Source organism: Propithecus coquereli, unplaced genomic scaffold (assembly GCF_000956105.1).
Source record: "Propithecus coquereli isolate 6110/MARCELLA unplaced genomic scaffold, Pcoq_1.0 Scaffold42, whole genome shotgun sequence".
Classification (NCBI taxonomy): domain Eukaryota; kingdom Metazoa; phylum Chordata; class Mammalia; order Primates; family Indriidae; genus Propithecus; species Propithecus coquereli.
The window spans coordinates 3,200,517-3,210,311 of NW_012149952.1; the positions used below are offsets into that span (position 1 = coordinate 3,200,517).

The window sequence follows — 9,795 nt, forward strand, 5'->3', positions numbered from 1 at the left end:
GGCATATAGGTAGGAATTGCTGGTACCAACAGCCGCCGGAATTTAAAATGGTAATATGCAGTTCCAATGGCTCTCAAAAGGTCTACTCCGTTAGCACACCCAACTCCGGGGCTTGGTGGAACCCACACATTTAGGATGGCAGGTTTGGGAACCGCTGCCTTTTGGGAAAGGCGCTGACGTGGGCCCCAGCGACTGCGCTAGGCAGCGGTGGCCCCAGCTAGGCCCGGGGCGCGGCCACACCCCTGTGGGGGAGGGGAGGGAGGCCGCCCGAAGGGAGTGGACAGCCCCCGTGTCAGTCTTCCCGAGTCCGGAGTGTAAGATGAGACGGGGAAGGTGGGCCTCACCCCGGGGAGGGCGAGGAGGAACTTCCTGCCCGTGCGCTGCAGCGCAGAGGGCGCGCGGGCTGGCGGGCGGGAGGCGCGGCCAGGTCGGCCTGGAGCTGGGTGGCGGCCTGCCTGGGGGCGGGAGACCCTACGGGAGGGCTGGGCTGAGGCCTCCCGGCGCCTCGGCCATATTGAATAGCCACGGCCGAGCCCTCTTTGTCTGCGAAGTCCTCTCCGAAGATCCAGCCGCGTCCCTGGTGCCTGGGGCAGGAAGAGCCGCGGGCAGTCCGTGCGCCCCAACTTGGAGTTGGGACACCACGTTTCCAGCTTGGAGTGGGCTTTGAGCCTGGGGACTGACCTCACCCCGGCTCACGTAAACATCCCAGGAATTGAATCCCACAAGTCCTTGGGGGGACCCGGACTTGGTCAAGATTGGACTTGTTGCAGGCGGAGAAGTTGGGAGGAGTTGGCTCATTCCTGGCTGGAGAGGTGAGACTCTCCGGTCATCCATTGCTGGGACACCCCTTCCTCACCCCCGGCCCTGCACCTCCTCCCCCTGCAAGACTAAGGGCTACCGGTTCGTTTGGGCTCATTGCCTCTCACCCCAGATACCACCCTGGAGATCTTAAAGACTCTGGAGAAAAGCCATGTGGGGGGCTGGTTCCCCTGGGGCTTCCTCCCGTCCCCCGACTGCCTGATCCTTTGGAGCGTCCCTGATGTCTGCAAAGATGTGGATTTGGACGTCCTCGTGGAAGCCTTAAAGCCGGTGGGGACCTTTAAGAAGATCGGCAAGGTGTTCCGCAAGGAGGAGGACTCCACGGTGGGAATGCTGCAGATCGGCGAGGATGTCGACTATTTGCTCATCCCCCGCGAGGTCAGGCTGGCCGGGGGCGTCTGGAGGGTCATCTCCAAGCCTGCCACCAAAGAAGCAGAATTTCGGGAGCGGCTGATCCAATTTCTGGAAGAAGAGGGCCGCACCCTGGAGGACGTGGCCCGCATCATCGAGAAGAGCACCCCCCACCCGCCCCAGCCCCCCAAAAAGCCCAAGGAGCCCCGAGTGAGGAGGAGAGTCCAGCAGATGGTGACTCCTCCACCCCGCCTGGTCGTGGGCACGTACGACAGCAGCAACGCTAGCGACAGCGAGTTCAGCGACTTCGAGACCTCCAGAGCCAAGGGCAACAAAGGCTCGAGGCCGGGCAAGAAGGTGCGCAAAATGCCCGTCAGTTACTTGGGCAGCAAATTCCTCGGAAGCGACCTGGAGAGCGAGGATGATGAGGAACTGGTCGAGGCCTTCCTCCGGCGAGGGGAGAAGAAGCCCAGCGCGCCTCCTGCGCGCCGCCGCGTCAACCTGCCGGTGCCGATGTTTGAGGACAACCTGGGGCCCCGGATGTCCAAGGCAGACAGGTGGCGAGAGTATGTCAGCCAGGTGTCCTGGGGGAAGCTGAAGCGGAGGGTGAAGGGTTGGGCCCCGAGATCTGGCCCGGGGACGGGCGAGGCCCAGCAGGCCTCGACCGCAGTGGAGAGAAATGGGGCGTCGCTGCCGGCCAGCACCAGCCGCGGGGATAACGTGGGGAACGCGGCAGATGGGCGCGTGCCCGAGACCGCCCCTCGAGCGTGGAGACCCAAGATCAACTGGGCTTCCTTGCGGCGCCGTAGGGAGGAGGAGGCAGCAGCCGCGGTGCGGGTGCCGGGAGCAGACATCCCGGCAGACCCGGGGGCGGAGGCGGCAGATAACCAGAGGGCAGAGGCTGTAGGTGACCAGAGGGAAGAGGCCCCAGCTGTCCAGGGAGCAGAGGCTGCGGATGATCGGAGGGAAGAGGCGGTAGCTGACCAGGCTGACCAGGGAGCAGAGGCCCTGAATGCCCAAAGGGCAGAGTCTGCACATAATCAGGGGGCGGGGGCCCTGGGTACCCAGGAAGTTGAAGCTTCAGCTGCCCAGGGGGCCACAGGGGCAGCCCCAGGAGCCAGGGCCCGGAAACAGGTCAAGACAGTGAGGTTCCAGACCCCTGGACGCTTTTCATGGTTTCGCAAGCACCGGAGAGCCTTCTGGCACACTCCCCGGTTGCCAACGCTGCCCAAGAGAGTCCCCAGGGCAGGCGAGGCCAGGAGCCTCCGGGTGCTTAGGGCGGAGGCCAGAGCCGAAGTGGAGCAGGGAGAGCAGGGAGAGGGGGAAGACCAGCTGTGAGGTGAGGGCCTGGTCCACAGAGCGACACCCCACTGTCCCCTGCTTGGAAGATGGTGCTCTCTGCTTCCCTGCTTGAAAATGGGGGCTGAGAAAGGGGCAGGGAGTGCCTCCTACATGGCCACCTAACAACCCTCTTTTCTTGTGAAAGTTTTCTCTCTCATGCATTGATTTTTTAAAAAAAATACTGATTCCTTGTAGCAACCCCAAAAATGTAAATAAAGAAATCGATGCAATGGGGTTGCATCGCCTATGACTTTAACTTCCTCGAATGCAACTCTAGGTGCTCGGCTTGAAAGAGGGCGAGAGGCAGAGCAGGGGAGAAATTCCTTTTCCTGTCTCCCTTTTGCCTGTGCTCTTAACCTTGACTGCCTCCTTGAACTTAAAACGAGGGCTCAAGCCAACATGCAAATACAATGTATACAAATTGATTTCTTGGCTTTGAACTTGGCAACTGACAATGCTCTAGGGTAACTTGGCCGTTGCTGTCGGTGATGGGGACCCGTGTGTTTATGTTGTCACTTTGCTTGCTTGCCGTCGCCTTGCGCTCGGCTCTGCTGGTTTGGAGGGTATAGGGCCCACGGTTTGCACACTTCACCCTGGTCTTGGTTGCAAGGTACAGAAAAATTGTCTGGGAAACGCATTCAAACTCAGACTCTGAGGCCCTCGGCACCAGAGATGTGGCTTTCCTAGAGCTGTCTGCATGTCCCTGGAACCTGTTTGGATTGAGCCCCACAAACATCTGGGCAGCTTGGCCACTGGACACGGAAAATCATTGCGACAGGAGCAGACCCCAAAGGGAGGTTGTGCCGTAGTGTACCATAATTGCTTGTAACTGGGAGAAATGGGGTTGCTAAGGCCTTGTGGAGGCTAGGAGGAAGCTGGGGGTGTCTGTCTGTATGGCCTTGTGCCCCCCCCTCCACCCCGAGCAGTGAAAAACAGACAGCAAGAGAGCACTCCCCAGCCTCGCTGAGGGCGGGAGAAAAGGGACTTCATGGAGGTGAGTGGTCCAAAGGCCAGTTCTGTCTTCCTGTCTGGCTGCATGCCTGGCCTGAGTTTCTTCGTTTTTTCCCCTTGGAACTGAAGAATTCTACCCTGCCACCCCTCTTTCTTTTTCGCCTTCCCTGTTCTTTTCTGCATGGAGTGGCTACTGATCGCCCTGTGGCCTTGCTCTTGGTGGTGGACACTGGGCTCTTCAGTTCGTGGCTCACAGCCTGGCAGGAAGAGGCCCCAGTGGGGTTTGGAAGAAGGACTGGGTGTGGATCCCACCTGGGGCAGGTGGGATCGGGTGGACTTGGCAGGTGTCGGGAGGAAGAGCCAGGCTGGCTGGGGAGGTTTCGGAGCGACTGAGGCATGCTTTCCATACGAAGCTGGTGGTGATGGTGGGGGCTGTCCTTTGCTGCTGCCCACATTGGACGGCAGAGGACTCATGACCTCGGGGGACCAGGCCTGCTTGGGGAGCTGGAAAGTGAAAGGGAACAGCAAAGACAAAGACCCCTGGAGAAACTCCAAGACAGGGACAAAATCGGGGGCCGGGAGGGGCAGACAGCTTGTGTGTAATAAACTCTTACCTGCAGCCTGACAGTGTGTCTCTGCTCTTCCTTCCTGCAGGGCCCAGAGTTCAGGGGGTCTTGGGGGGAACATTGGGGCCTGTGGGAGGGAAAGGGGTGTGGACACCGAACAAGAGGCGAGACGGATATCACAGGGAGCTGTGTGGATTTCAGACATCAGCCACCCTTGGCAAAGCTGGGTCACACCCGCTCACTGCTACGCCTGTGTGTGCACACACAGCCCTGGACCCAGATGTGCAGACACAGCGCACACCACAAACACACACGATGTCTAACACCCACGGACACACACACACACACACACACACACACGCATGCCCCAAACACAGGCCCGACTGGCAGACCCACACTCACAGACATGTACACACAGATACACAGACGCACGCACGCAGTGCCCACACATGTGCTTATAGACACACAGACCCTGTGCTCCTACATACACACAAAGCCCCCTACCCACATTCACGGACTCACACATACACGGCCATACTTACAAATTCCAGCATTAATCCCCACTCACGGGACATGTGCACACGCTGCTGGACACTGTCACATACGTCCTTGTGCTCAGCCACATGTGCGCACACATCCGATCACATAGAACCTCGAGAGCCAGTCACAGACACACAAGTACTTGCAGAAACACACTTTTTCACACCCTCCCCTTGGGGCTTATTGTTATAAGCCTCTGAGTAGCCGGGAGGCTTTGGGCAAATGCGTCCCCACTGAGTCTCAGTCTGTCCCTCCCTCCAGTGGACACGACCTTCTCTGCAGTCCTGTCCCCAGCGTCTGCACTGTGAGCATCCAGAGAGGCCCCAGGAGGGGAGGAGCAGCGGGTAACCCGAGATGAGATGGTAACGCGCCCCGTTCACGCCCCCGCGGTTGTGGTTTCAAATGCACCAAATTCTCCAAGGAGGAAGCCCGGAAACCCAGAGATTTGACTCCAAATCAGCCTTTTATCTGGACCAGGCAGCCCTCATTGTCACCAAAGAGAAAATGACAGAACACACACACAGAGGGGAGAGATGCCACCCCAAGACAGGGGGACTTTCTGGGTCTCCTCCCAGGCCCACAGTGTGTACAGGAGAGGAGGACACAGTTGGGGACTGGGTAAGGAGGGGCTTGGAGTCCAGCTGCCTGGCTTCCCCCAGCACCGCCCCTTGCAAGCTGTGTGACCTTGGGCTGGCTACTTAACCTCTCGGTGCCTCCGCTTGCTCATCTGGAGGAGGATCATGGCAGAGCTTTCCTCCCAGCATGGCTCAGGGAACTGAAGAGGATGTGATGTGCTCCAGCTCAAACCAGCCCCAACTGACGTCACCTTCTCTTATTCCTGCCTTATGTCAGCCGGGCCAGTTGTTCACAACACACGTCAGCCCTGATGGGACCCTAGGGCAGCGGTTCCCAGTCCTGGCCACCCCTGGAATGACCTGGAGCCCGTGCCCAGAACGCACACACAACGGTGCAGGGGACGGCTGGCGCATCCATAGTTCCTAAAGCTTTTGGGTGATTCCAAGGTGCAGCCGGGGCTGACAACCGCGACCCTAGGGGTCTTATAGACATAATCAGACCCCACAGCAGTGGCTCTCAAACTAGTCGCTTGTCACCACCACCTGGAGGGCCTTGGAAAACACAGATTGCTGGGCCCCACCCCCAGCGTGGTTATGCAGGTCTGGGGTGGGGGGGGCGGGATTATGTATCAAGTTCCCAGGAGACGTTGGTGCAGCCGGTCTCAGGCCCTTACTTTGAGAACCGCTGCCCTGCGGGAAAGTCCGCTTTCCGCAGCCTGGCGATTGACGCTTTTAAGGCACGGGGCCGGTGTCCAGAGCACGCCAAGGCCTAGGGCGCCTCCTGGTGGTTATATGGGGCTCTGCAGCTCTTGTCCGCAGCCCTGGATACGGGAGAACGAGGCACCCTATGCAAGGGGCGGGGCCTGCACTGGGGAAGGCGGAGCCTTGGTGGACACAAGGCCTTGGGAACCCGATGGGGGCGGGAATGTGTCATTTTATGTCCCTGGGACCCTGACTTCTCCCTCCTTCCAGCTTCTCATCACATCTCGAGGAGTCTCCGGGCGCCCTGTCCCGGTCTAAGCAGGCCGTGGGGCCAGGACGAGTTCGGCGTTGAGGTTCCGGGCCAGGGCACGCTCTGTCACTGTCCACATGCCTCGTCCCCAGCGACCTCTGCACGCCCACTTCAAGGCGTCCTCACTTTTAAACTCCAGTCATGTGGAAATCCAACTAGACAGCGCCACTTGGAGGCAGGTGGCCTGTTTTGGAGACACTGTGTCCCCTAGGCCCAGCACTGAGCCCGGCACGAGGGGGCCGGCGATCGCACGTTAATACGCCCCCATTATCACAGCCCTGGCTCTTCCCACCTCCTGTCCTGCGCGTCCCTCCCGCCTCCTTCCGCCGCACCCCCTGGCCTCCTCAGGTGTCGCTCACGTGTCCCCGTCTCAGTGAGGGCTTCCCAGACCACCCTGCTGACAACCACTGCAAACCCTCTCCCACCCTGGCTTCCCTCGGGCCCCTGCCCTGCCGGACTTTTCTCCCCCCACCGGTCCTCACTGCTTAACGCGCGGATCGTGTCCTCACGTGTTTGTCCCCTGCCCGCCCCGCCGCAGGGACGCTCCGGAGGGTCCTGTTTCCCGCGCCTAGAATGGGGCCTGGAGCTCGCGGGCCCCGGATGAATCTCCCGATGGCGCGGACGGCACTCGGGCCTCTTCCCGGCCAGTGTTTCTCTCCCACGAGGGGGCGGCCGCTGCGTCCTCCATCCCGGCGCCCACGGCCGATCCAGGCCCCGCGCGGGGACCACGCTGCCCCCGGCGGCCATGCTCGTCTCCTCTGCGCGCCTGGCGCTTCCCTGAGGGACCTCAGGGCCTTCACGTAGCTGCCCCTGCGACCTCAAACGCTCCTCCCCGCGCCCCCTCGGCCCACTCCCTCCAGGGGGCGTATCTTTCCAGCACATTCTTCGCCGGGCGCACCTGGGGTCTGGCTCGCCCAGTCCGCCTGGTTCACTCCGTCCGTTAGTCATTCAACAGACGTCAACTGAGCAGCCATCGCATGCCAGGCTCGGCGCTGGGGCTGGGAACAAGACAGGCCACACTCCGTCCCCAGGGAGCTGCATCTGAGCGGCTCTGCTGCCTCTCCCCTCCACGCCCACCTGTCCCCTCCCGGGTAGGACCCCCCAGCCACCTCCCCAGAGTCCTAACCCAGGGGCCGCTGCTGCTGCGGCCGATGGGGCACAGGCGGGAGGTGGAAAGCGCGGGGCAGGAGACGCTATCCGGGGAGTAGCAGCAGCGACAGCCACCGCAGTGAACCAGGGGCTCCTGGGTCCCGCAGGCAGCTGTCCCCAACCTTTTTGGCACCAGGGACCCTTTTCTTGGAAGACAATTTTTCCACGGACCGTCGAGGGGGGATGGTTTCAGGATGATTCAAGTGCATTACATTTATTGTGCACTTTATTTCTATTATTATTACGTCGTAATATATAATGAAATAAGTATACGACCAGGTGGGGAGCTAGGGGTGGAGGCTGGGGAGGAGGCAGATGGAGCTGCGGCCTGCCAGAGTGTATCTGGGTGGGAGCAGAGCAGCGGCCGGCTGGGGTTAGAGCCACAGGGGAACCAGGAGGGCTCAGGGGCTCCATAGGTGTCTAACTAAGGGCTGCAGAGCCCAAGCTGGGGCCCAGCATGGGGGCGAGGGCTGGGCAGGGGGCACAGTCACCGGAGAAGCAAAGGTCGCTGGGTGTAGATCAGCGACAGGGCAGTTCTGGGGTGTTCTGGGCGAATGTCAGTCATGAGGATGGGGCATCTATTTACTGTTCAACCTCCGACACGCCCCGTGCCCTTAGGCCCAGAGGCAGAGAGAACAGGTCACAGTGCTTAGTTCAGCTTTCCTGGAGGATGCAGGGGGCACAGTACACAGAGAGAAGCCTATACCTGCTCTGGGGAGAAGTCAGAATCGGGACCTCCCCACCCACAGGCATGGCCAGAGGCTGCTGGCTCGGCCAGGCACCCACATCCATCAGCCCCCAGGGAGCAGGGGGTTTCTTCCCCCAGCCCCAGGGATACCTCTCCTGCTCCTCCTTGGGCTGCTCACTGTCCAGGGAGTCCCCTGCAGCCAGGAGGGGGGCAGCTTCTGAGCACGGAGAAGCGTCCGCAGCCAGCTTCCGCACCTGGGTGTCCCTGGCGTGGGACGCAGACAGTCCAGTCTGGGCTGTGAGGACCTGCCCGGGCCCCCTGGGCCTTCCAAGAAACAAGTAGGGCAGGGTGCTCCTAGCACGATGGGTTCCTCACGTCCTGGGGATAGAAATTTGGACAAGGAAACACAACACACTGCCCCAGGGACCAGAAGGTGTGGGTCGGGTGTCTGGGGAGACCACTATTTAGGGACAACACCAAGCTTGGCAGGGAGGGCGGAAGCACAGGGCATAGCATGGACACACACACATACACACTCTACTGAAGCGTCTGCACTTGGGACGGCAGGTGCCCAGGCCCCGCAGCGCCAGCCCAGCTGACTCCAGGAAAAGCCAGGGCAGGGCAGCAGTTTCCTAACTTGGGGACATTTCCTCCTCTATAAGGACAGACCCACTGACCAGTTCTGGCCCTGAGAGCCTCTGCCCCTCACATGTGGGCAGAGGTCAGGGGTCCCTCTGGCCATTAATTCACTAAGAGAGTGGACCCAGGACACCCCACTGTCTTAAGTCGGGGGCTGCAAGGCCAGACCTGAGTGGCGGGTCAGCCCCATGGGAGAGTGGGGACCCAGGGGTCCACAGCCCACTCTGCCCAGAGAAGCCAGAAATCTGGATTTTATGTCAATTACTCCAAATCGAGCATAAATAAACGGAAAATAATTAGAATTTTTGGTAAACTGCAGTCCGAGGGACAATTTCAGCCTGTGGATGGGGGCAGGTGGCCGGGGCCCTGGGCTGGTCATTTGTATCAGCCGGGTCTGCAGCAGGCATGGCTGAGGTGTCTTCCCTTTCCTCCCCCTCCCCGCCAAGTTGCTGCTGCGCCATCAGACACCTCCCCCTCCAGTCTCCCGCTGCCTCTCTTCCTCTTCCTCCTCTCAGTCCCCATCTGCCTCGCAGGCTTTCCTTTCTGGAATCATCTCCTCTCCTCATCAGCGAGCTTCTGCCTTCAGCGCTCAGCTCCACCCCGACACCACTGGGCGACTGGGTGGGCCGGCCTCCCTCACAGACCCCAGGCCCAATCAGTCGGGGTGGGGGACAGCAGCGGCCTTCTGCGCTGGCCAGGAGCAGGTGTCTGGAAGGGTCGGGCCCCTTGAGAGTCACAAAGAGCTCACCCACCCTGCTCGCCTCCCCCGGTGCCGGGTGTGCACCTGATCACTCGCCGGGGCCCGACCCGGGCCCCCACAGCCACCCGCACTCGGGGTACCCCCGACCAGCGTCTCAGCCCCCGCGGCTGCTGCCTCCCTGGGCCCGTTTCTCTTTTCCTTCCCCCATCAGGGCTTGTTCCGTCAGGATCGCTCGCGCCAGCGGCACAGGCACAGCCGGGCACCTGCGTTCGGCGGGGAGGTGGCTTCTGCTGGAGCGGGGAGGGGACAGGGGGAGGGCGGGGCTCCTGTGGGCGCCCGGCGCGGCCGCTCCCAGGCGGGACGTCCTCTTTCCGAGCCACTAGCGGCATCGGGGGGGCAGCTTCTGGCCGCGACGAGCCTTCCTCCCGCGCGTGGACTTGGAGCCGGCGGGCGGCTGGCCCTTG

General features: G+C 61.3%; 2 protein-coding genes across 2 annotated transcripts in view; one reads left to right on the plus strand and one right to left on the minus strand.

Annotated features, from left to right (window-relative positions):
* The first annotated feature begins 384 nt into the window (after positions 1 to 384).
* Positions 385 to 2,508, plus strand: CCDC8 (coiled-coil domain containing 8). Its single transcript, XM_012653457.1, has one exon. It carries the CDS (start codon positions 1,150 to 1,152, stop codon positions 2,506 to 2,508), a length of 1,359 nt encoding a protein of 452 aa, XP_012508911.1. The 5' UTR covers positions 385 to 1,149.
* A 5,283-nt stretch (positions 2,509 to 7,791) lies between these two features.
* Positions 7,792 to 9,795, minus strand: part of PNMAL2 (paraneoplastic Ma antigen family-like 2) — a 3,870-nt gene continuing 1,866 nt past the window's right edge. Inside the window, 6 exon segments of the mRNA XM_012653249.1 lie at positions 7,792 to 7,840; positions 8,143 to 8,256; positions 9,163 to 9,240; positions 9,272 to 9,339; positions 9,428 to 9,508; positions 9,511 to 9,621. Coding sequence (XP_012508703.1) covers positions 7,792 to 7,840; positions 8,143 to 8,256; positions 9,163 to 9,240; positions 9,272 to 9,339; positions 9,428 to 9,508; positions 9,511 to 9,621 — 501 coding nt within the window.